Source organism: Muntiacus reevesi, chromosome 15, assembly GCF_963930625.1.
Source record: "Muntiacus reevesi chromosome 15, mMunRee1.1, whole genome shotgun sequence".
Classification (NCBI taxonomy): domain Eukaryota; kingdom Metazoa; phylum Chordata; class Mammalia; order Artiodactyla; family Cervidae; genus Muntiacus; species Muntiacus reevesi.
The window spans coordinates 51940039-51966335 of NC_089263.1; the positions used below are offsets into that span (position 1 = coordinate 51940039).

Here is a 26297-nt window from a genome sequence, read left to right on the forward strand (position 1 = left end):
AAAATTCATCAAACTATATACTTAAAATGGCAGTCTCATTTTATGTAAATAACATCTTAAAAAAAAGTTAACTCAGAGCTTAATGTTTTTATGTAAGAATTTACATTTAGGGTGTTGTTCTGCTCAACATAAATGCTAAAAAGCTCTAGACATAGTTGGTAAGGCATTCATTTCCTATGATTTTTAAGAGAATCAAAGTATGTTGCCAAACATTCTGTGCATTTATTAACTTCTGATATTTCAATGTTTGGTCTGTTTACCCTTTCAGATTCATATACTCCTGCATAAAATTGGTTCAACATTTCTAATGGCAATTTCACAATACACAACAGCCTTGAAACCTTATATACTTCTTAGTCAAATAATTCCATTTCCAGGAAATTATTTGATGAAAATACACTGAGATTTAGCTACAATGCTGTTCAATACTAAAATTATTTAGAAAAGGAAACAATATGAAATATCCTAGATATCTACGGGAGATTCATTTAAAAACTATGATACACCTAACACGATGGAAGACTTTATAACTTACATAAAATTGCACATGACTATTAAAAAAATATATAGAAAAACAGGCTATGCATTAAATAGAAACATTTTCTAGTTAAAGAAGTATATGAATATATATTTTATTGTGGTCTATACATTTTTACATAATTTCCATGTTTTTGAAGTTATTAATAATACATACCATTAAAAAGTTACAAGCAGTTATTTGAGACAGGATAACTGATGATCTTAGTTTCACTTACTTGTATGTTACACACATTTTATAAGAAATTATGTATTTTTTTTAAATAAAAAGTCAGTCAATTCACAAAGGCTTATAGATAAGACATTGCTAATAAAATTATAAATAACAGTTGTTTTTGAAAGTCAAACTCATATAAAAATAACTACCTCAAAGTGAGCACTTACAATGTGCAACCACCGTCTCTATCTACTCTGAAAACCTCTTCATCACTCCAGAAGGAAATCTCACACCCATGAAGCAGTTGCCCGCACTCTGAATATGCTTTAAGAGTTATCAAAGTAAATATTTATGTGATTTTTTTACAGAATTTTTTCAATATATGCATAATTTCTGTCAGCAAAGTAAAATTTCAGGGGCTAACCAGCCTAACAATAAACTTTATTTCTTAAAGGCTGCCTGGATCTAGTATCTGGCCCCTAATAATCTCTGAAGGCTTAATCAGAATAATAAAGTTAAACGAAAAAAAAAAAAAAAAACAACCCTCAGGGCTCTGAATAAAGACTAATGAAGAATTGTCAGGACTTCGATCAATGAGTCAACCAGTCTAGACTCAATACAGACCTAAAGCCATAGTACTCAAGCAGTCAAAAACTGCTCTCAGACAGAGTTTAAAAGCCACTAATAAAATCGTCTGTATGTGTATCAAGAATGAGAAAGTGTTAAATATCAAACTATTTTCTGCTAATCCTCTCCTCAGCCCTCACACCCTGGTGAAGGATCAAAAAGGCTATGCAGTTAACAAATATATTAGGGAAAAAAAGAAAGAAATACATAAAATTACCTTTATCTCAGTTTTCTCTTGATTAGTAATCATTATAAACAAACAGATCTTACAACATCAAAATTAGGTTGACTTGGACTCCCGTAACCAATGTACAGACAAAAAAAAACCAGATGTACAAAGGTGAGCCATTAAGAATAACATAAGGAGTTTGATACACAATGAAAAAGTATGGAGCTTCCAAATAAAAACAATGGATTTAATACACACATTAACTTTTTTCCAAAATCCCACTAAGGAAATGGTACAGCAATTTAAAAAAATAAATAAATTTTCAAGAAAAAGAACACAAAGAAAAGATAACCACAGTAAAATTTTAGAAGAGTGGTCATCTATTCAGCAGACTAGTGAAAACTTAATTCCTAAGACAGCAGTGGAGAAAGCTAAGATGTAACCCAAATTACACCGCAGAATTACCATGCCCCAAAAAAGATTCAGGACTTGGCAGCAGCCCAGGTAACTCCGGAAGTGGTGATGAGGGCAGAGCTAAAATCAGGAGGACTGACTGGCTGGCTGGAAATCTATTTAAGAAGCAGTTTAATCCCCAGATCCTCTCTCCCTGGCCCTTGTCCTCCCTGGAGAGAGTAAAACAGAACATCCCTGAACTGGAGGACAGGGGGCAGTTATTAGAAAGTACCATACTGGAAATAGGGAGGTTAAATGAAAATTGACATTGAATAGAACCTACTACACCTGTCTCTCAACACTCCCAGTCCTCTTTCATCATAGATTTCTAAAGTAATGGCAGACAAGAGGGAACCTAAACAAGATGAGATAAATCAAGATACTGACATTAGGAGACCCCAGAAACGGCCCTACAGATAACACTACAGTAAATACCAGAAACAAGAAGCACCAACCACTAATTCAGAACTTCTAATCAGTTTTCTAGGATTTCACTCTTAAAGAAGGTGGACAATCAAGGATTTACCATCACACTCTTAAATTAGAGGAAAGCCTCTAATTTAAAAGTGAAACATACAACTAACAAAACTAAAATCTATTTGAAGAAATAGTGACCATTACAGGGAGAAAACTTCTCAAAAACTACTATTAATATCATTAGGGAGATAAGATAGTATACCCATAAAATGACAAAATGCTAATCTTTTTTTAAAAGGGAGAACATTTGAGAAAAAAAGTATAGAAAAAACCCAAGAGTAGAAATTAATAGCTCAGAGAAAGGTTAAAAGATGGTTAAACCTGGTAATTGCACTTCTAATTATATATAATGAGAGAAATAAATTATGATTACATATAATAGAAATAAAAACACACATTCACAGAGAAACTTGTACATGAATGTACACAGCATTGTTTATAATAACCAAAAAGGGGGTAAAAATCCAAATGTCCATCAACTGATAAATGGATGAATAAAATGTGGTATGTACACACATAGTTATTATTCAAAATAAAAAGGAATAAAGTTCTAATACATACCACAACACGCATGAACTGTGAAAACATTACACCGAAGAAACCAATCACAAATTGTGTAATTCCACTTACTGTATATGAAATACCCAGAACAGGCGAAGTCAGAGACACAAAGTAGATTAGTGATTGACTAGGGCTAGGAGTAGGGGAAATGGAAATGACGGTTAATAAGCATGGGGTCTTTTGATTGGAAGGGCTGTGTGTGATGAAAATGTTCTAAAATTAGATTGTCTGCCATATGACCCAGCAATCCCACTCCTGGGAATACACACTGAGGAAACCAGATCTGAAAGAGACACGTGCACCCCAATGTTCATCGCAGTACTGTTTATAATAGCCAGGACATGGAAGCAATCTAGATGCCCATCAGCAGAGGGATGGATAAGCAAGCTGTGGTACATATACACAATGGAATATTACTCAGCCATTAAAAAGAACTCATTTGAATCAGTTCTAATGAGATGGATACAACTGTGTATCCATTATACAGTCCATTATACAGAGTGAAGCCAGAAAGATAAACACCAACACAGCATACTAATGCATATATATGGAATTTAGAAAGATGGTAACGATAACCCCATATGGAAGACAGAAAGAGACACAGACGTATAGAACAGACGTTTGGACTCTATGGGAGAAGGTGAGGGTGGGATGATCTGAGAGAACAGCATCGAAACATGTATATTACCAAGGGTGAAACAGATCGCCAGTCCAGGTTGGATGCATGAGACGAGTGCTCGGGGTGGTGCACTGGGATGACCCAGAGGGATGGGATGGGGAGGGAGGTGGGAGGGGGGATCAGGATGGGGAACACATATAAATCCATGGCTGATTTATGTCAATGTATGGCAAAAACCACTACAATATTGTAAAGTAATTAGCCTCCAACTAATAAAAATAATTGGGGAAAAATAAATAAATAAATAAATAAAACTAAAGGACTATATAAAAAAATAAAATAAAATTAAGATTGTCATGAATAACTGCACAGTTTATACTAAAAACCACCCGACCGTACACTTTAAAAGGCTGAACAATATGGTGCATGAGTTAAATCTCAATAAAGTGAGGGCTTTTTAATTGAAAAAAAAAGAAAAAACAGTTGAGGAAATCATCCAGAAAGTTAAACAAAAGGAGAGAGAGAGATGGGAAGTAGGGCATAAAATAATAAAAATAAAACTACAAGACTATTCTAGGAGTTTGAATATCCAAACAATAAGTATTCCATTAAAAAAAAAAAAAAGAACAACAAAGGGGAAGAAATTAAATAATTAAACGTCCCTGAAATGAACAACTTGACTTTCTAGATTGAGAGAACTAACGAATACAAAATAAAAACAGACTTATGTCAAGGATCTGGAAGTTTTAGAACACTGGGGATAAAAGAGAAAATGCTACAAGATTCCAGCAAGGAAAAATAACACCTCACATATTAAAGATCAAAATCAAACTGGACAGGGACTTGCCCGGTGGTTGAGTGGTTAAGAATCCTCCTTGCAATGCAGGGGATTCGGGTTCAATCCCTGGCTGGAGAACCAAGATTCCATATGCTGCAGGGCAACTAAACCCATATGCCACCATATAGATCTCATGTGCGACTAAGACCCAATGCAGCCAAATCAATAAATAAATACTAAAAACAAAAATCAAACTGGCCACACTTCTCAACAGCAACAATGGAACTTTAAAGATGGTGAAGCAATGCTTTCAAAAAGTTTAGAGGAAAACTATTTCCAACATAAAATTCTATACTCTTACAAACTATGAATCAAGTATGAGAGTAGAAAGTCTGCTACTAAAGAATGTCCTCCACCAAAATGAGGGCATAAATCAAGCAAGAAGACATGGAGCCCAAGAGGAATCCAACACAAAGACAGGTAAGGACAATCTCCAAAGACAATGAAAGGGAGGTGACAATTCTGCACCGGGAATAGAAGGCAATAGCACAGATGAGAAATCAGGAGGCTCCCAAAAGAGGTTTCTTCAAAAAGAAGTTTGAGGCCCTTGAACATCTTGAAAAGAAATTTTCATTAATAACAGTTGGTAGAAAGCCTAGGGTTGATGTAGTGAGAAGTTCGTGGCGTTAAGCCAGAATAATGATTAATGCTGCCTTTCAATTTCAAAGTAACATTTCAAGAAGTTTAAAGATATACTAGAAAACTTAAACATACAAAGTACATCAGATATTAGGTGACTCTGGAAATGTTCTAAAACTAGACTATCCCGACAGGGGCACAAGTCTATTGCTACTGTTGCTGTTCAGTCGCTCAGTTGCGTCTGACTCTGCAACCCCATGGACTGCAGCATGCCAGGTTTCCCTGTCCTTCACCACCTCCCACAAGTCTATAAATTTACTAAAATATCACTAAAGCACAAACAAAATGGGTGGGTTTTATGGACTGTAAATTATACCTCAATACAGTTGCTTAAAAAAAGACGTCAGGAGGAAAAAACTTATTCTACAATACTCACATGAGAAAACTCAGGCTGGGACGGAATAGGAAGTGAACCCGGAGTGAAGACTGGTGTGCTCTGAGATACTGGTGTTGAGGCTTGTGGTGATATAGTGGGCTCAGGGGGGACAGGGGGGTTTTCCATCTCTGCTGGCTCATCACCTTGGAGTTTCTTCTGAAAAGACTCTCCTCCTTCAGATAACACTGACATATCCATTGGCTCATCTAGTTTAAAATAGTGAAAACAAATTGAGAAAGAAGCATTCATCAGTACTATTCATGTTCCAATACCACTAGTAATTATATTCAGATATTTTCATTCCTAAAAAAAAAAACAAAACAGTGACTTGATTTTTAGAAAAACTGATAGGTTAATAGAAGATTGAGTCCTAGAAATCTAGCAATACTTTATTCCCCCAGGGGAGGGAAGTCCACACTCCTTAAATAGCCTTAAATTAAAACAGGGTTCATCTAGGGACACCCATCCATCTATCAGATAGCAAATTAACTTGGTTCCTCTGAGCCCCTTTCCTGATTATAGTTCAGTTTTCATACTTTGCTCAGGAACACCCAGATTAATGGCGTCTAATTTAACCACAGGCCTTGAAAGGCAGTGAACTTGCTCACCACTCTAAGTACACATCTAGAGAGGTATGAACTCATTTTATTTGTATTAACAACTGTTAGGTGCAGAGGTGGATGCTAGGACAAATAGAGGAGGGGAAAAAAAATCTATCAATGTCAGTCAGTAATGATTTATTAAGGAACTAAATACAGGACAGTAACCCTGGGACAAACTGCTCAGAAAGGAAACATACAAACAAAACACAAAATACTGCTTTCCCATAGTACTCTATCCACCTATAGGCTAACAGGATCTTCCTCAGAGTCAGCCTAGCTGGCTAGGTATTTGATTCATCAACCCTTTTTCCCCTATCTTACAACTTGAAGCCCCAAACAGGCTTCCCTTTAGACCACTCTCACATACTACCTACACCATTTAGTGTTTCCCTATAATCAAGCTCCCAGCTACCCCCACCTCAATGCCTATCTATCCCTGCTGCTCTGCTTGATGTCACATGCACACTCCAATCGAGACAGGTTCGGGAACTGGTGCTGTAGCCCGTTATTACACTACCACAGCTGTGTTAAGTAATTTCATTATATCTTTTGATCTTCATCACCATGACAAAGCACTTATTAAGGACTGTTCTAAGCGCTACATAAAAAAAGGCTTTAGGTTAATATTCTTAGACATTAAAAAAAAATACAAAAAGCATACACAGTCCCACAGTTATGCACATATTAAGCAAATACATTAAATCTAAAATATAATTGACAAGGGAGAATACAATATGTTACATGAAAAAAAAAAAAGAACACAGAATCATATACATAACATGATCCCAAATCTGTAAACATACTTCTTTATATTCATGCATAGAAAAACTCTGAAAGGAAATAAGAATATCCAAATACTAATTACATGTGGGTTGTGGTATCACAGGTGATTTTTATTTTCTTCTCATTACTTTCCCATATGCTTTCCAAACTTTTAAGTACTATGTTTACAGTCAGGGAGAAAGCATTTTTAATATATTTTTTACATATCTTCAGTGTTCACACTACAGATAGATAGAAAAAAATAAGATCAAGGATAAACCAAATTTAATTTGAATTAACAGTATTTTTTGCATCAATAGAATGGATTCACTTTTATTTTTCACTGAAAGTATCTAATCCTGTTATGCTTAGAATGATGTTAGTCCATTTGGATACACCTACATTGATTTCAAGAGAAAATAACCAGACACAAACTCTGTGACAGAAGAAAAGTCTAAGATTAAATTCTGTCACAGGTAAATTAAAACCCACTAACACAGGCTTTGGTGGTAGGTGCCCAAGTTCAAATCCGGACTCTATGACTTAGCTGTGAAATCTCTGTGCCTCCATTTTCTTATCTGTAAAATGGGGATAAAAGTAACACCTACTTCTCAGAACTGTTGTGAGGAATTAAAAAAAAAACATACACACGGAGAAGCACCTAGAACCAAAGAGAAACACGAGGACCAGCGCCGGCCACGCACTAGGCATTCAGTGAGCACTGGCTGCTGTGCCGTTACTGCTACGGGAGGGAGGAAAGGGGAAATCACGGAATTCACTGCAAAAGACTTTGGGGAATCTGAAATATCTTGAGTGACTCGAACAGGGCAAAAGAGGTTTAGATAATAACATAGGTAAAAAAAGAATAAAGTAATATAAAATCACTAGGGCCTCAAAGGAGGAAGGGAATGAAGTCAAAATTTCTACCACCTGCCCCAACCACTCTGGCTAAAACTGCTTCAATAATAGCAAAATAGCCTGTAAAGAACAAAAGAACCAATGTTTGGTTCCCTCTGACTAGGAACATGTTACCATGTTGTTGGAAACGATTAGGCCAATAGTAATAAAATTCTTCATTATATTAATTCATTTGAGTTCAACTTTAACAATTTTCCCATAAGGGTCGTTTCAAAAATTGTCAATACAGAACTCAGAAGAATCAGTGAGAGAAGAGCAAAGAACTGAGAGCACTTCACACTAGACCACAACGCTGAAGGTTAGACTTGAGTCCTAGTAAAGAGTTCAGCTCTCAGTGCTCTAATGCAGAAAGAAACAATACACTCTGCATGGCAGAAGAGCTACTCCACTTCTAATCTGAGATCAACAGACAGATCAAGAGAGCTCACCTTTTCTCCCTTCTTGCTCTGTGGGACTGCTAGGAACGATAAAGGGGGTGGATCGGAAAGCATCAGGGGAAGGAGCAACAAGATCTGAGGAATTCCTTTATGTAAAGAGAGAATCACAGGTTATTTCACCACAGCCACAGTTTTCCATTCGTTCTCTACTTCTCAATAACAAAAATATCTAAGTCATTCAGACAATACTTAATAGTATTTCTCTCAAACAGCTGAGATTGGTAGAAGAGCCACGAGTAATACTTCAATAACTATTTCTCATACCAGACATATCCAAAATGAGAATTTTTCTCATACCAGACATATCCAAAATGAGAATTAAAAAAAAAAAAAGATTATGGGAAAAGCAATATAATTACAAAAGCAAGTAACTGATAGGATACAAGGACATTATGACTGAAAAGCACGATGAGAAAGTGCTAAAAAAAAAAAAAAAAACCATTCAACTGCAGACGTGAGACAAATATTCACTCCTGCACACAGATAAAGAAATCCAATTATTATCAACTCTAGCATAACCCCTTCAGCACCCCTATGCCATTAAATGGGAAGAACTGTTAGTCAAATGGAGCAGCAAGCAGCTTATTTTAGATATGTAAGAGTCTCTAAATAACTGGGCAATTTCTTCGCTGGTGAAACCTTTGGGCTCCAAATGGGAAAGCAGATCTACCTGCCTTCAATAATTCCACTAAGTTCTTATTCCCCCAAATTCTTAAGCCTAGAGTTTACTACTTTGCTTCAAAAGACTTCTGGACTACCAATTTTAGTTCTATCAACCTTAGCCTTAAGACCATAAGGCACATGTTTCCCTGAAAGGGCTATTTTCGGCTTACTCACGTGGACAGACTCTCCTGAACAAGGGATCTCTGACCAGAGAGGTGCAGGAGGTGCAAAGTGGTAGCAGGTGTGGCGGCCAGAGAACACCCACCTTCCTCCCTTAAAGGAGTAGAGCAACCATCAGTAGCCACTGAGAAAAAAAAAAATTCCAGTTGCATTTACTTCTCATATTGACATTACTGAACTGTCAAAAAACAAAAAAACACTCAGTACTACAAAAAGAGTAATATTCATATATCCACCCATGTGGATGGGTGGCTGCCACGAAGGCAACAACTATTTTCTAATTGCAGTCCAAGTAATGAATGCAAAGAATCTGCCTGCAATCAAGACCAGGGTTTCGATCCCTGAGTGGGGAAGATTCCTCTGGAGATGGGAATGGCTACCAATTCCAGTATTCTTGCCTGGAGAATTCCATGGACAGAGGAGTCTGGTGGGCTACAGTCCATGGGGTCACAGAGTCAGACACAACTGAGCAACTAACAAAACGGAATGCCATTCTAACACAAATCTTGAGTAACCATTAAATACCCCCTCCCTAATAAATTATGAATTTCTTTAAAAAAGAATTGACAAAAAGAACTCCTTAGTCCTTTCCATAATGATCGAAGCTTGGAGAGGAAAAGCCAGAACCCTTAAACCTCTCCTTGGCTGCTCTTTCTTGTGATGTTTCTATTGCAGTAAGTGTGTCTTTTATTTCAAGTTCTACCTAAGGTGAAGTAAAGTTCATGCTATGATGCAGATGAGAGAAATCAAAACAATATGCATGACACCTGATAATATGAATGCAGCAATTTTCATGATTAGAACCTGGGCTCCTCAAAGGAGAGAAAAAAATACTAATGCATAAGCAAAAGGATATATGAGTAGCTATTAGTGATTTATACTATGAAGAGTCTCCTGTGGGTCCCTTCTCCTTAGCAATGAATTGAGTATCTGATGTTTTTTTTAATTGCAAAAATAAAGAAATTTCTTAAACACAACCTTGTAACTTTAGTGAAAGACCAGAAAAGGCTTCATGGTGACCCTCTATGTCCTACAAACATTCACAAACATAGTAAAGGAATATGACCTTCTCTCCTTCCCTACTTACAGCCAATACATCATAATTTGCTGATTATGACTAAAGCTTTTTGGCCCTGTGAGATTGCACAACAGGGCATTGGTGGGGGTTAACAAAATCTGAAACAAATATCATTCTAGTCTTCTGAAAGTATTATGTTCTTTCTGCTAGATCATAACTTCCTATTTGTCGTATATGAACTAATAAACATGAATAAGTAGACTGTTACCCAGCTGAATATAAAAATCTTCACTTAATTATCATATCATTTAAGACTTATGATAACAGAAATAGCTACTCAGTCCATAACATTAAATCTGCTACATTATTATTATTCAATATCTCCATTTCCAAAAGAGAAAGAAAATTATGCTAAAATGTTAAATAGCAATCATTTACAAAAAGCCCTTCTCATTAATCAGCTAGAAATATACTTTCCTTCTGTATCACAAACAAGTCTGCATACCTACAAAGTGCCTTCTAACTTAAAACAGTAGCCTCAGAACAGAAATAAAAGTTCAGACATTCAGAAAAGAAGAGCTACGGCAACTAATTATTCTTTTTACCTGTTTTATTGCTCTGATCAAACATGTCTTCCTGAGTTGACAAAACCTCAGGCTCCGGTGACTTCTGAACCTGCATCCCACCTTCTGGAAGTTCTTGAGCAGACATCTGTTCTTTTGCTTCCATAGCAGCAGACACTTTGGGACTAGAAGGCATGTCCTCTGACCTAGGAAATTCATATCACCAGAAAAAAAAATTACTATGTTCATAGGCTTTCATCTTTGAACTAAGAAGCTTTCCCTGTTCTGTGTTTTCCTTTATTAATTTCAAAACCTTCAAAAACTATTTGTTAAAAGTGCAGTAAGCTACTCTTGATAATGAGGTAAAGCTCTCAGCCTCTTTCAAAGTATGTCTCAGTCTCTCACACAGCAAAATCTCTTTCTCCACGCTTCTCACTGCAGTGCTGCATGCTGTCCAAGATTTCTGAACAGTGGTTTAGGGATTTTTGCTACACATGTTGTTATCTAGATGTGCATGAAGGTGTGTGATCGAGGCCACAACAATGCCAGAAGGAAGAACGACCTTCCACAGAAAGGGCTTGGATGTAAATTATCCTCTGCATCAGCCACACACATTATCTTCTGCTGACCTTTTTATCTTTTTTAAATAATTTGTTTAGTTGTGCCAGGTCTTTGTTGTGTCATGAAGGATCTTTAGCTGCAGCATGTAGGATCTAGTTCCCTGATCAGTGATCGAACCCAGGCCCCCTGCACTGGGAGCATGGAGTCTTAGCCACTGGACCATCAAGGAAGTTCCTGCTGACCTTTTTGATTTGATCTACTCAACCTAAGGCCCAAATCAAAACTCTCACTACAAATACTACTTACACATGTAAGACACTCACTGCTGGCTTCTTTCCAGAGACTTATGAGGTTTACCTACTCTGCCATTCCCCTGAGTAAACAGGATAGCAAAATCAGCTAAAGAACAATTTCCTAAAGAAGAGTGGGAAAAGTCAGCTGCAGTTTAGCTGGGTGTTTTGCATTAGAAAGCTGACCTCTCTTTATATTCAATTTTGTTCAATATCGTATTTCCCACTGTTTCTAACTGAAGGAAGAAACAACAGAATACTAAATCTTTATTCATTCCCTCCTCCAAAAGAGAAACATCCCATTCGTCCTCTGCCATATCTAAACTTGAACTACTGACCAGAGATGATGCTGTTTGGGATACAGCATCACCACAGGCAGAACAGAGACCAACTGGTCACTCCTACCAAGTTAAGAGACTAAAGGACATGTGGAAAGAATACTTCCCTATTTATCTACACCATAAACTACCAGATGCAGCATACCTGAGGACACAGGGCAATCTGGGTACTGCTCGGGTATAAAAACAGTGGACTTCCAAACACAATATTCCTGTGACTCCTATAACAAAGAAGCTAGAAAGACATCCCACAGAGAGACGGTGCCTCCGCAGACAAAGAAGAGTGAGGAATAGCAACCAAGAAGTCAGGGGTCATCCTCACAATTACAACAGCAATAAACTGGATTTTTAATATGCCTAAAGATAAGGACATAATAAAAATTCATAAACAATAAATGTTTCTACTGAACCGACAATATGCTCAGGGAAAGGGGGGAAAAAAGAAAATCAAGAATTTCTAAAAATGTTTCTACCTGGCCAAGTGAAATAAGTACAACCCGATAGCAAACACCCAAAAACACTTTCTAGGAAGAAGTTGGTTTACCTTGCAGGCAGTGAATTTTGCTCTTCAACCACAGGGACATCCTTGCTAGGCTGTTCTGCCATGGGGATATCTTCATTAGACTGTTCTTCATGCTTAAGTGCTTGAAGTTTTAAAAGAAGATAGGAAAGAGATATTTAATTTTTCAAAATACTAGAAGTAGTCCCAAATGCTTTTCAAAGGGCAAAGATTTTAAAGAAAGAAATTCAAACTGAAAATATACACAGGTATATCATTCCAAAAAGGAAAACAGCCTTTACCCACTTACCAAAAAACCTTAGTATGCAAGCCATCAACTGACATGTATTTGCCAGACAACTCTGCAACTTTACTATACTTAGATTACCTTAACTTAGATAGCCATAAACTACATCAAGGAAAACACAACTAGCATGGGAGGAAAATACTTATAAGCAATTCTAAATACCAGAACACGCATCACGTACCAATATTAGCATCCACATCAGATAGCCGAGTATATCCAGAATTGGTGGTTACTGACTGTAGAGGCTCTCTGTCTACTTCATATGGCACAGTTTGTTCAATATCCTGGCTCTGGGAGAGTTCCAGAACCCCAAAGCCCAACTGTGATGAGGCAGGATCTAGGGAAAAAACCCCAAGAAATCAGGAATCATCCCATACTATGCACTATGCAAGGTGCTACCCTTCAGCAAAAGAAGGCCATACTAACTAAGTCCTTCACATCAAAGCCCTGCCCCACCTCTGCAAGTTTTTTCAAAACTAAGAAAAAAAGCACTGAAAGCAAAGGGGAGAAATGCATAACGAAGCAAAAAACTGTGTACTATAAAACCTTACAAACACCTAATAAAGGCAGACTATGTCTACTTTCTAAAGAAATACATAAGTGCCACACACGCACGCACGCACACACACAGAGCAGTGTAGTTCAGATTGTAATTCCACCCTACAAAGCAAACATCTCCCAAATATTTGAAAAACAAATGAATACAAAAGAAGTAGAAGTCAATATGCAGAAAGGAAGCCAAACAATGAGCTAAAAACTCCTGAATAACAAATTAGGTGGAATATCTTAGACTACTAGCAAATTTCCTAATGACTATACCTAACTTAATGATGAGAAATCTACAGCCTGATAAGGAGAAATTGAGGTGTTTGCAATGTTCATATTAAAGGGACTAGACCACTCTACTATCCTGAAAAAGGCATAAAGCTACCTTCAGCAGTAAGGGAGTGTGTGGTATCATCTGGAATATCTTCTTCCTTTTCCTCTTTCTCCTTCTCTTTCACCTCTTCTTCCTTCTCTTCACTTACAGAAGGAGCAGATTCCACTGACATTCCCAAAACACTACACAGCAAAAAGACACAATCATGTATTCCCCCATAGGATGGGATACCCTGCTCAAAGAAAATTTTTCTGTGACTCCCCACACATAATACCACTTTTTAAGTAAATGTGAAAAAACCTCACCCCATTACTGCTTCTTTCCACAGAAAGCACCTAAAAGGTTAACAACTAAAACACTGTACAGAATTAATACAAACATGAGTCAGAAGGAGAAACAAACATACTACATTTCTATCTTTCTCTGAAAAACACATGAGCAGGGACAGAAAAATCTCACACTCAAGAGAATTACTGACAAAAGAAGATGCGCATTAGATGTGCAGAGAGGGGGCTTAAAAATACAGCTATTAAACAGAACACAATTAATAAAGGCATTTTTGCAAAAATTCTTAGAACACATAACATAGACCCACACAGCGTGTGAGAAAAAAATTCAGGTTAACATCACAGGTCAAAAAACGATAAACAAAAGTATAAGACATAAACAATTAGGAAAAAATATCTGCAACAATATAACAAAAAAATCATCTTCATAAAATACAAGGAATTTATAAGAAGCCTAAGATATAAATGCACAACAAAAGAGACAACTCACAAAAAAACAGAAATACAAGTATCTTTAAACACGTAAGAAATCAGAGAAACCATTAGTTGCCAATGAAATTAGGAAAAAAAACCATAAATATTGTCCCACTATTCAGTGCTGTTGAGGTAAGATTAGCATTATCACATACTCTTCATGACAGTATAAACTAATAGAACCTTTCTGGAGAACAACTAGAAAATATTTATCAAGAGCTCTAAAAAATGTTCATACCTAGTAATTTCAATTATCAGAAATAGCTTGAAATATGAGAAGATCCTTATACAAACTTTCAAAGTTCACTGTGACTAATAACCCACTGTAAGCCCAACAGTAGGTAAATAACTAATTTCATAATCCATAAAATGGAATTTATGCAGCTGTTAAATATGTTCAAAACAACCAAATACAATGCGTAAATTGTATATCTGGACGAGATACTAGACAAAATAGAGATATATAATCCAAACAAAATAAAAAATTTATGTGTATAAAATAAAGACACCTTTGAGACAATTGGAAAATATGAATACAAACTATATTATCAGGTATTATGGAATCGATATTAGGTGTGCTAAGAGTATTATGATTATACAGGATAATGTATGTTCCTTAGGGGATGAATTCTAAAGTATTTGAGGGGAACTATGATTTCTGCAACTTAGCTTCAAATGATCCAGCTCCCCAAAACAGTATATTTTATACACACACACACACACACACACACAAAAATGCGAAACTTTTACAACAAAAATCATGGGGCAAATGTTAGTAAGAGCTTTAATTGTCAGGGAAAATTAATTGCTCATGTTGATAAGCAAGAAGGTCAAGAAACACACAAACTTTTACCTTCCACATCTCATCTATGTAAATCAAGTGCACCAAAAAAAAAAAAAAAAGAGAGAGAAAATAAGCCAAAATATTTACAGGAATTAGCCTCTGGGTGGCAGAATTATAGATGACATTTTTTGTTTCCTTTTAACTTTCTATCCATTTAACATTTCACATAAAGACCATTAAATGTATGTTTAATAAGCATAAAAGAGATGAAAACATGGATTTGCAAAGTTGGGAACCATGATTCAAGGAAGAGAAGAAGGACTGAGTAAAGACTTTCACAAAATAAAATAATAGAACATTACCTACAACTGGGAGGACCAGATGCAAGACCCTGGGAAATACAGGGAAAGAAAGTCAAGAGCATGTATGACAAAAAAGTAGAAGAGCAGAAAAAGACAGCACTAATCACACACCCTGGATCTTCTTCAGCCTCTTGTGGTGGTTTTCTTCACGTCCCTAACCTCTAAATGCTGCTGGGCACAATGAGTCCTTGAACCTCTTCTTCACCTACACTCATCCCTTTAGTGATCTTATCCATACTCATGGCCTTAAATACCATCCATATGCTTATGACTCCGCAATTTTTAATCTCCAGCTTAGACCTTCCTCCTGAGCTCTAGATTTTCACATCATCAACTGCCTCCAACTGGCAATTGAAAAGGCAGCTCAACTTTAACAAGCCTGTAATTGACCTTCCCGTTCGATCTTCCCCATCTCAATCAACAGCAACTCCATTCTTCCCGTTCCCAAACCTAAAATGTGGAACCAGCATTACCTCCTTCATTTCCCTCATACTTAATATCCAATCTGACTTTGAATCCTGATTTCAAAAACCCGGAAGCTCACACTTCTCATCTACTTCTACACTGGTCCAGCCACTGTCACATTTCACTTAAATATTTCAAGAGTCTCCTAACTGGTCTTTCTGCCTCTGCCCTTGCTCTCCCTTCAGATTCTATTTTTAAATTTAACTTGAATAGCTTCTTTAATTTTTATTTTTCCCAGCTTTATCCAGGTATTAGTCTATTCTTGATCCAGCGACCAGAGTGATGCTGTTCAAATCTAAGTAACAGCATGTCATTCCTCTGATCAAAACCATTAAATACCTTCCTATTTCACTAAAAGTAACAGCCAAATGCCTCACAATGATCCATAAGGCCTTATATATTCTGGTTCCCCCTTTACTTCTCTGACCTCTTTTCCCACTCCTCTACAGCACACCAAGGCAGCCACACTAACCTCCTGTCATTTCTCAAATATTCCAGCACACTCTTCCCTCAGGGCCTTTGCACTTGCTGTTCTCTATATGCAGATTACATTTAACCAAATAACAGCAGAGATCACTTACACAAGATTTTTAGTCAAATGTCACATCAGGGAAGCATCCCCTAAGTCACCTTGTCTAAACTTGCAACTCCATTGATATTTCCCATCCAATTCTCCACTTTACTTTTCTCTGCGGCCCTATCAGAGTGTGAGACACTATAGATTTTTACATATCTGTCAGATAACTGCTATATCCCATAAAAGAATATAAGCTACATTAAGGTCTAAAGTTTCTTATCTCTTCTGATCACTCTATCTCCAAAACTCAAAAGTGCTTGGCATATAGGAAATACGCAGTAAATATTTGTAGAATGATTAGGTGAATCAGAGCAGATCTGAAATAAATCAGATTTTGTCCACTATCCAAAACTGATGGAAAAAGAAAACAAATGTTTAAATATACCATTTAGAAATATAAATCTAGCCAATAAAAAAACTAACATAATTATTATCAAAAGTTAGGAGTATGCTGGGATTTCCCTGGTGGTTCAACGGTTAGGAATCTGCCTCCCAATGCATAGGGTGCAGGTTCAATCCTCATCAAGGAACTAAGATTCCATATGCCACAACTACAGAGCCCACGCCAGAAGGCAGGCCCTATGCAGCCATAAATAAATAAACATATCTATTTTTAAATTAGAAAAGTGTTGTTGTGAGTTAAACCTCATCTTTCATTATAGAACTCAAATGTCTTAATCTGATTAAACAAGAAATGGCAATACTGTAGTGTTACTTAGTTTTACAACAATATTAAAAGCTAAAAAGATAACCTCCAGAGAAGTAAAAACACAGACACTTAAAAAGGGTTACCTCTTTGGTAAAAAGGATTACCTCTGTGAAAGGGAGTCAACAGTGGGAATGGACTCTTTGATTTTCATTATAAGTTATTTTTAAAATAATCTATGCATTTATATTTCTGTTAAAAGCATTTAACAGACCATCAAAATTAAAAACATGCTCCATGAAAAAAACCTCTTAAGAGAATGAAAAGACAAGCCAAAGAGGAAATATTTGCAAACCACATATCCTACAAAGAACTAGTAAACAGAATATAAGAATTCTCAAAACACAATAAAATAAAACCCAATTACAAAATAGGCAAAAAATATGAACAGACACTTCCTTGAAGAGAATGTACAGATGCAAAGAAGCATGTGAAAAGATGTTCAACATCATTAGCCACTAAAGAAATGCAAATTAAAACCACAATGAGGGCTTCCCTGGCGGCTCAATGGTAAAAAATCCATCTGCCAATGCAGGAGACACAGGTCCAATCCCTGATCCAGGAAGATCCCACATGCCTCGGAGCAACTAAGGCCCTGCGCCACAGCTACGGAGCCTAGAGCTCTAGAGTTCTGGAACCACAACTACTGAAGCCTGCGCGCCTAGAGTCCGGGCTCTGCAACAAGAGAAGCCACTCTGCAACGAGAAGCCCACTCACCGCAATCAGAGAAAAGCCTGCACAGCAACAAAGACCCAGCACAGCCAAAATAAGTAAATAAATAAAGTTATTTAAAAAAAAACACACACACACAATGAGATATCACCACACACTATCAGAATGGCTAAAATAAAAGTGCGACAACACTTATCAGAATGGCTAAGAGTAACACCACCAAATGCTGGTGAGAATGGACAGAAATTGGATGTCTCATACACTGCCAGTGGGACAGTAAAATGATACAACCACTCTAGAAAACAGATCAGCATTTTCTTGAAGAAAAAAAAAAACCTAAACATGCAACTACCATATGACCTAGCAACTGTCCCCCTGGCCATTTATCCTAGAGATATGAAGACTTACAAAAACCTGTAGGCAAACGTTCATAGCAGCTTTATTTACGCTAGCCAAAAACTAGAATCAACCCAGATTTCCTTCAACAGGTAAATGGTTAAACAAACTGCGGTACATCCATACCATGGAACACTGCTCAGCAATAAAACAAACCACTGATACATGCAACTCCTCAGATAAATCTCTAGTACACAGTTTGAAAACATCCAACCTTCAAAGATTATATACTATATGATCTTATTTACATAAGATTTTAAGTGACAAAACTTTGCCAATGGAGGATGGTCTTTAATTTTTTTTGGCTGCTCCTTGCAGTATGTAGGATCTCAGTTTCCCGACCAGGGATCAAACTTGTAGACCGAGGATTGAGAGCAGAGTTTTAACCACTGGACCACCAGGGAAGTCCCGAGGATGGTCCTAATTAACGGTTGCCAGGGGTTCAAGTGCAGGTGAAGGGGATGGATGTGGTTGTAAAAGGGCAACACTAGAGCTCCCTGTGGTGTTGGAATTGTTAGCATCTTGGTCACAGTGGTGGATAAACCTACACAGACAACTGAGCAGTATAAAAATTATACACACCTGAGTACAAGTAGAACTAGAAAACTCTGAATAATTTCATTGAATTTTAGCAATGCTGATATTCTGGTTGTGAAATTATACTACAGTTCTGCAAAATGGTACCATTGGGGAAAACTGGGAAAAGTAAAAAAAAAAATCTATGTGCTACTTTTTAAAAAAGCATGTGAACCTTTAATCATCCTGGGACTTCTCTGGTGGTCCAACGGCTGTGACTCCACACTCCCAATGCAGCAGACCCAGGTCCAATCCTTGGTCAGGGAACTGGATCCCACAAGCTGCAACTCAGAGTTTGCACACCACAACTAAAGATCCCGCACACTACCACAAAGATCGAAGATCCTGCGTGCCGCAGCTCTGACGCAACCAAGACCCAGCATGTCCAAATAATAAAAATAAATATTCATCATCTCAATTTTTTAAGTTTTTAACAGAAATAAAAATATCTTCGGCATCATATTTTACAATGCTTCATGTTTAGAACTAAAGGCTTACATCAGCAAGACAACAGATAAAGAGAGGAAGATCTTTTGGAATTTTATGTTGTATAAAACTCACAAGCAGCTTTTCAAAATGTCTGCTGTAACGAATAAAGACAACATAGAGAGGTCAGTACACATGTGTTTTCTAGAGCTTTCATTCTTTTGGAATCAACCCTACATTCTTTGCAGTTTCGTGGCCTTTTCACATGCTATTCCTCTGTTTGGAAAGTTCCTCCTCCCACATGCCACACTTCTCCCCAGCCCTTCAACTATGCCTAACAAATTTGTATTTATAATTTACATCTTCTTCTCAAAAAGATTTTCCCTTATCTCCCAGATTAGGTCATATATCCTATTTTTTCCCTCTTTACAATGATCACAATTTTCACTGATTAACTATTTATGTAATTATTCAACATATCTCTCCTATTAAAGTGTAAGCTCCATGATGGCAGAGATGATTTAAAACACGCGCCAGTGCCTGCACGTTTACTGAATGCAAGCATTCAAGTTTTTTTTTTTTTTTTTAAAAGAAAGAGCATCATGTTCATGCAAAAAGGGAAAAGTAGTAGCATGAGAATTCTCAAAACAATACTATCCATTTATAACAACGGGTACGCACGCATTCTGTCCTCAGTGGTTCAAACCCGGGTCCTGAGCCACAAAAACATAGGTAAGTCTGGCACGTGGATCCTAAAGAGGTATCAGAAAAACTTAAACCCCTACAAAAGGTAAGAAAGGTAACATAGATGATTTAAGTGGTTGGGTTTAAGAACAAAAGCACAAGTCCTAGGAAAATGAAAAAAAGAACAGCTGGCCTCAGTGTCCAGGTACAACAGTGACTTACAGGCACTATGACAGCCCACAGCACTCATGTCCCATCTAAGCAGAGATTGGCTGCTACTCACAGCTCCAGCCAACTGTTGCCAATAATACAGCAGTTGCGTTACTTCTGAACTAGTAATCCCAGAAACTGGAAATTGAAGTTCCATGTGAAATTTCCCTACTTTTAAACTCTATCAATTAATTCAAATATATTTTAAACACCATGTATGGGCCAACTAGAACCCACCTGCAGGCCAAAGTAACTCCACCAATTTGCGGATTGTTCTAAAGTATCCAATTAATGATTCGAGAGAAAATTTTTAAGTGCAAACACAGAGCATTAAATAGAACACACACACACACACACACACACACACGAGTATTTATTTTTGAGATAAAAATCATAGTCTTTCACCCCAAACTAACATTCTCCTAACAACCTCCCTTTTCTATTCCACCACTCACTCTAAAACTCTAGCGTTCTTCTTTGATCTTTGAAGAATTTGGGCGCTGAATAATCATAAAAAAAAGAGAGGCACTTGAATTACAAGGACTCAAAACCCAGGTCTGCTACTTACTAGCAATGTATTCTAGGGTAAGGTTTTTAACTTCTTGCCCATCACTACCTCCCCTCCCCCAACTAACTAACATAAATGACTAAAGTGCTTGGGTTTAAGAACAAAAGCAGTAAGTAACAGAAGTAATGTAATGTGTTCATTACACAGCTGCTTTAAGGATGAAATTAAATGGCAGTATGTAATCAAACATCCGATCCAGTGTCTAACAGAGAATAAATTCACAAATGGGCAATGTTAAACATTTACAAGAGACAAAGTAAAAAGTGAATACTGTTAAGGGCATGAATTAAACATTCTGGGTCTAAAACTGGTGAAGATTCTTTTGTTGGTAGGTAGAAACCATGCCTAACTTTTGATAATATATCTTAATATTTTTTATTATTTTCCCTATTAATAAGTCGTATCCAAGCTAAGAATGAGGAATTCTTATTTTGTTTCACATGCACAAGACAGATCACAATTTGGACAACATAGGTGCAAAAAAGTTGCTACCTTCACAAAAAGAGATTCCAGCTTAAATACCAATAGAATGCTAGTTAAAACAATCCTCAAATTGAATTTCCTGCTCCACAAAAATAAATCCTTTTATCCTTAGGGCAAGACAACAGACACAGATAAAAGAACTGATCCATTAACACATTTAAATAAATTTCTCCAAATACTAATATACCTGCTTTTCCTATTTGGCTGAGGTAACTGTTCAATGACCTGGCTGAAGGAACCATGCGTCTCCAAATGAGAAGAATCCAGAGAGTCTGAAAAAAATAACTGGATATTAGCACAAAAGGCATTTACCACCAAACTTTAACACAAATTCAGGAATGTGTACAATACCAATCTAATGAGCTGTATTAGAAAACCAACCTTTTGAGTACCTACTACACACCAGATACTGTGCTAGACTTCCTTACATACCTCACCACAATCACATAATACTGAAATCTACCCAACTCCAATAAGAGCACCCTTGCAAAGCAATCTCACCTGCAGCTTTCTTTTCTTTCAGATGCTCATTGAAGCCACTTTTACTGTCTCCTTGTTCTTCTTCAGCTGTTTGTTCAGTACTGGACTCAACATTCTAAAAAATATACACACACAATAAGATAATCCAAAATGAGATATATTTTTGCGAAAATATAGATTTCATTTTCCAACCAACTTTACCCAAAAGATAGTGATCTCCTAAGTACTTACATTTGCAGACTGGTCTAGGTTAGGGGTGGGGTGGGGTGGGGTGGGAATCTCCTAAATCATTTCCAAGCAACCTACCACTCACCAACACAGGGTTCTCTTTGTGCGTCTGAAGATTCGGAAGGTGTCGAGCTAGCACACTGAAGTGAGAACCAGAATCATCTTCTAGAACCTGGCTTTCAGGTTGAGAATCTTCAATTATCAGGCAAGGAGTGTCTTGCTGAGAGAAATCTGAATCCAACTGACTTCCAGTAGGGTCCATCTGCTCCCCTGGAATGGAATAACAAAAGATCAGTTCCGTGTAACCTACTAGCCTTCCTCACGCAGTCTGAGCTTAAAATAATGAGGCAGTTAAGTAGGAGACCTGGAAAGGGGGACGAGTGTAGGACTCTTCCTATTATAACATTGTACACAAGCACTTTTCTGTCATACCTGCCACGGCCCGATTTCCTCCTGCTTACAATCAGCCTGCCTACCCTTCTCTCCCCTTCCATCACCTTCGCGTAGACACCCTTTCCCCTCCTTCCTAACCTCTACTCTCCCCGCCCCTTTTTTCCATCCCCCACAACTCTCCCTACGTCCTTCAGGCGCCTCTACCGCTCCCCAAAAAAGCATCTTTGGAAAACCTCTGCTCGTCTGAACCCCCACAGCCGTTCACGCTTCCTCACGAGCACCCGGGTCTTCCAAGCGAGTGCTACCCCACCCCCTCCTTGGGGCCCTCCAACCCTTCCCCCGTCACCGCCGCCATGCTTGCCACCCCGCCCCCTCCGCTTTGCCACCCCTTCAGACGCGAAGCCCAAGCCTTCAGAGCCGACTGCTCCCCCACTTTTCCCCACACGGTACCAGGCATCCCGGCGGGAGATCCCTCGCGCTCGTGCTAGAGGTCTCCGCACGCTCCCCAGCTCCCTCCAGCTCTATCCCCCGGTCGCCGCTGTAGCCACCGCCGCCACCGGCCGCGAACTCCCCCTTTCCCGTCGCGTCACGCAGCATCGGCCCGCTCATTCGCTGCTGCTGCCCGCCACTCAAGAAAGGCTGTGGGTAACTGGCGACTGAGTCGGAGTGCCCCGCCCCACGTAAGAAAAAGGGACACGGCGGCGTGTTTCCATGGCAGCCTGGACTTTGCAGGCCCTCCCTCTAGTATAGCTGGAGAATGACAGTATCCTTGAACGGAAGGGACCTTGAGAGGGCCTGAAATATAGTCCCCTGCCGCTCCAGGACGGTTGTCTGTACCACTGCTCAGACATAAGAGAAAAGGCATTGTTTTTTTTTATTGTTCATGCACCATAAGGCCCTACTCTCACCCTGTTCCGTGGAAAAGGAGGTTTCCTGGCTTTCTAATAAAAGGGCAAAGAAGATCCAGGATGGCTAGAATTTCAGAGCTGGTGAAACTGAGGAGAGAGAGGACTCTTTGGGGTTTGCCCGATCAACCAGGATCCCCTTCTTGGGTCTCTACTTGAATTCAAGGGCACACATTAAGTACGTCTCCGCCAGTTCTTTTTTATTTTATTTTTTCTATTTACCTTGTCTGAGGGCCCTGGTAAGCCATATTTTCCCCATTGCCCTTTTCAGTCTGGAACGTAGTTCAAGCTTCACATTTGCTTATCGGTGACCTATCTTTTGTGGAATTGCAGCCTACAGAGACCATGGCCCCAGACATTTTTTGCACCTCCGTTTGAGATAACTGAGCACAGTAACTGTCGGTGGTGAAGAGAACAGCTGCTGCCCTTTAACTAAATGACCTCAAAGATCCCTCCAAGCCCTGAGAGTCTATTATCCTAATTATGGTGCCAGGGTCTTATAGAGGGTGTGGCAGCTGTGACTTGTATTACTGAAGGAGGTCCCATGAGGAATACATTGTTTTGGGAGTGTATTTTTGTTTTTAATTTAAGAGGTAGTTGGATCTGAGGTGGAATTCTAGCCAGAGCAGCTGTCAATAGGGAAAGCACCTAGCACCCTGCCAAGCATATACATAGTAGGTATTCAATAGGAAGTCGTTTTCTCTCTCTCTACCCCAGACTCCGGTGGCTCAGAGGTTAAAGCGTCTGCCCGCAATGTGGGAGACCTGGGTTCTGATCCCTGGGTTGGGAAGATCCCCTGGAGAAAGAAAGGGCAACCCACTCCAGTATTCTTGCCTGGAGAATCCCATCGACGGAGGAGCCTGGTGGGCTACACTCCAGGGGTTGCTAAGAGTCAGACACGACTGAGCGACTTCACGTTCACTTTCACCCCAGACTCAGAATGACTTAAGCACAGTCCAACCATGATTCTCCAATTCTGGAAAATACCCAACACTTGATAAAGGCTAAGCTGAAGTGGAGCTTCATATCAACCAATCTTCTCCCTGGTGTTATAAATTACATTGATCATATTTTCCAAACAAAAATCAAAGCATGTCATCTGTGTATACATCACTCGTGGGAACAAAAGGATAGACTCTTTGAAATAAAACTGTCCTGAAAAATCTAGAATCTATTGTTGCTATAACTAGAATATAATTAGGGTCCCCAGAATGTTTTATTAGTGGAGCAAAAATGGAAAGAAGCATACAGAGACATATCCCACTTCTTAATCCTCAAATCCTTTATAACTGACTCCTGTCTTCCCTCCTACTCCTAGTGTAGCAGAAGACCAGTGACCAAATAAATGCAGTCCTACAAGAACCAGGTAAGGTCAACATTGACTACATAGATAGACAAAGTGAATTCATCTGCTTGATTTAAGAGGGCACAAACAATCATGTCCTGTTGTATGCAAATTTTGACCTTGATTCCCATAAAAATTCTCCATAGTCACTATATTTTGGATCTTTTTTGTCCTGCTGTTGCATCTTCCATCTCCCAGCAAGACATAAATAGGTAGACTTTCTTGATTATTTGACAAACAACTGTGTTTGTGAAAACATATAAAACTGTACTAAAAAGGGTAAATAAACTTAAATAAGCATGGCTTCCCAGGTGACCCCGTGGTAAAGAATTTGCCTGCCAATGAAGGAGATGGAAGAGATATGGGTTCAATCCCTGGAGAAGGAAATGGGACCCCACTCCAGTATTCTTGCCTAGAAAATTCCATGAACAAGGAGCCTGCTGGGCTACACCCCATGTGGTTGCAAAGAGTCTAACACAACTGAGCACAAACGTGGCTAAAAATAGATAAATGCGCCTGAGCCATTCCCATTACCAAATAAAACAAGAGCTTTTTTAAAAAGAACTGTGAATTCCCTGTTAAGCAGGATAATTAAATTAATCATTAAATTGCCCAAAGAGATCAGAAAATGCAGGCAGGATGATTACCCACTGAGGCTGTGACTGATCAGACTTAGGTGAGCCAAAGGCCTTTATTGACTCTTAGACTGCAAACGACCATCAGCATATCTGCCTGTCTACAGGTGCATCTTTACCTAAGCAACCCCCAAGAAATCTAATCTACCTCTAAAGTTCTCCCAAACAAGAAAATTCCATCAGACCCCATGTTAAGTCACTTTGGAGTTTAACAAAACTCATTGTCAGAAATTTTTCTTTTAATCATCTAAATTTTTTATTCTAGAACTTAGAGCCATTTTCACTCAGATTGTCCTTAATTGGTAATTTTAACAACCTGGACAAATTCTTCTAAGGCTAGGATCATTTCAGCTGGCCCAATAATTCTACCAATCAAACAATGAACATAAATGCTACATAATGAGCTTGATAGTCTTTTCCTGAGGACTCCTCACAGACTTCTCTAAGCAAAAGAACCCTAAATGGTTTAATCCTACCTCACAGACACTATTCACCAGCCTTTATATTTGCTTCATGGTTTTCCCTGAAGCTCAGCAGCAGAGAACTTTACTGAAGATAAGTAAATTTAATGATAAACTAAAATATATCCCTTTTAAACTGCAATATTAAATTATTACAAACTAACTTACATTTAACATATAATTGATTGACCTCTAGGCTGTCTTCTGTTGCACTTGGACCTATACAGTCATATCCAGGCATATACCAATAATATTGATATAATTAATAACTGTATTACATTTTTACTGTGTGTCCAGTATGTGCTCTGTTTTACATTCACTATCTCACCTAAAAGCTTCATAACTCTGAGGGTTACAGATGAGGACACTCAAAATTAGAGAGATAACATAATTTGCATGATGTCTCACAATCTGTGAGAACCCAATCTAACCTCAGACATTTTATATATTTGATCTACATATATATATTTTATATATATATGTCTGATTTATATATACATGATTGAGGAGGAACAGTTAACAGAGAAATGGCAAAAGAGTTAATACAAAACTTTTCATTTTAGAATGTATTTTTGAGTACTAAATATGGGTATCCCTAGTGTCCTAGAAATTCATAATAATTAAAATAATATGAAGAGAAAAATGATATGGAGAAAAATGAAAAGTTGTCAACTTCCCTCCCTTATAAAGAAATTAAGTCAACAAAGAG

At 38.0% G+C, this 26297-nt stretch overlaps 1 protein-coding gene across 4 annotated transcripts in view; it reads right to left on the reverse strand.

Moving 5' to 3' along the window:
- Positions 1-22813, reverse strand: part of TP53BP1 (tumor protein p53 binding protein 1) — a 69117-nt gene extending 46304 nt beyond the window's left edge. For 3 of the 4 annotated variants that reach the window (XM_065905817.1, XM_065905818.1, XM_065905816.1), the window contains exons 1-11: positions 22693-22813; positions 21935-22119; positions 21643-21736; positions 21329-21413; positions 13523-13653; positions 12773-12928; positions 12330-12429; positions 10639-10802; positions 9010-9139; positions 8164-8258; positions 5454-5659 (exon numbers count right to left, since the gene is read on the reverse strand). In XM_065905817.1, coding sequence (XP_065761889.1) covers positions 5454-5659; positions 8164-8258; positions 9010-9139; positions 10639-10802; positions 12330-12429; positions 12773-12928; positions 13523-13653; positions 21329-21413; positions 21643-21736; positions 21935-22119; positions 22693-22699 — 1353 coding nt within the window. In that variant the 5' untranslated portion in view covers positions 22700-22813. The remainder of the gene's footprint in view (positions 1-5453; positions 5660-8163; positions 8259-9009; positions 9140-10638; positions 10803-12329; positions 12430-12772; positions 12929-13522; positions 13654-21328; positions 21414-21642; positions 21737-21934; positions 22120-22692) is intronic. The other variant, XM_065905819.1, reaches the window with a different exon arrangement.
- Positions 22814-26297: the final 3484 nt, after the last annotated feature.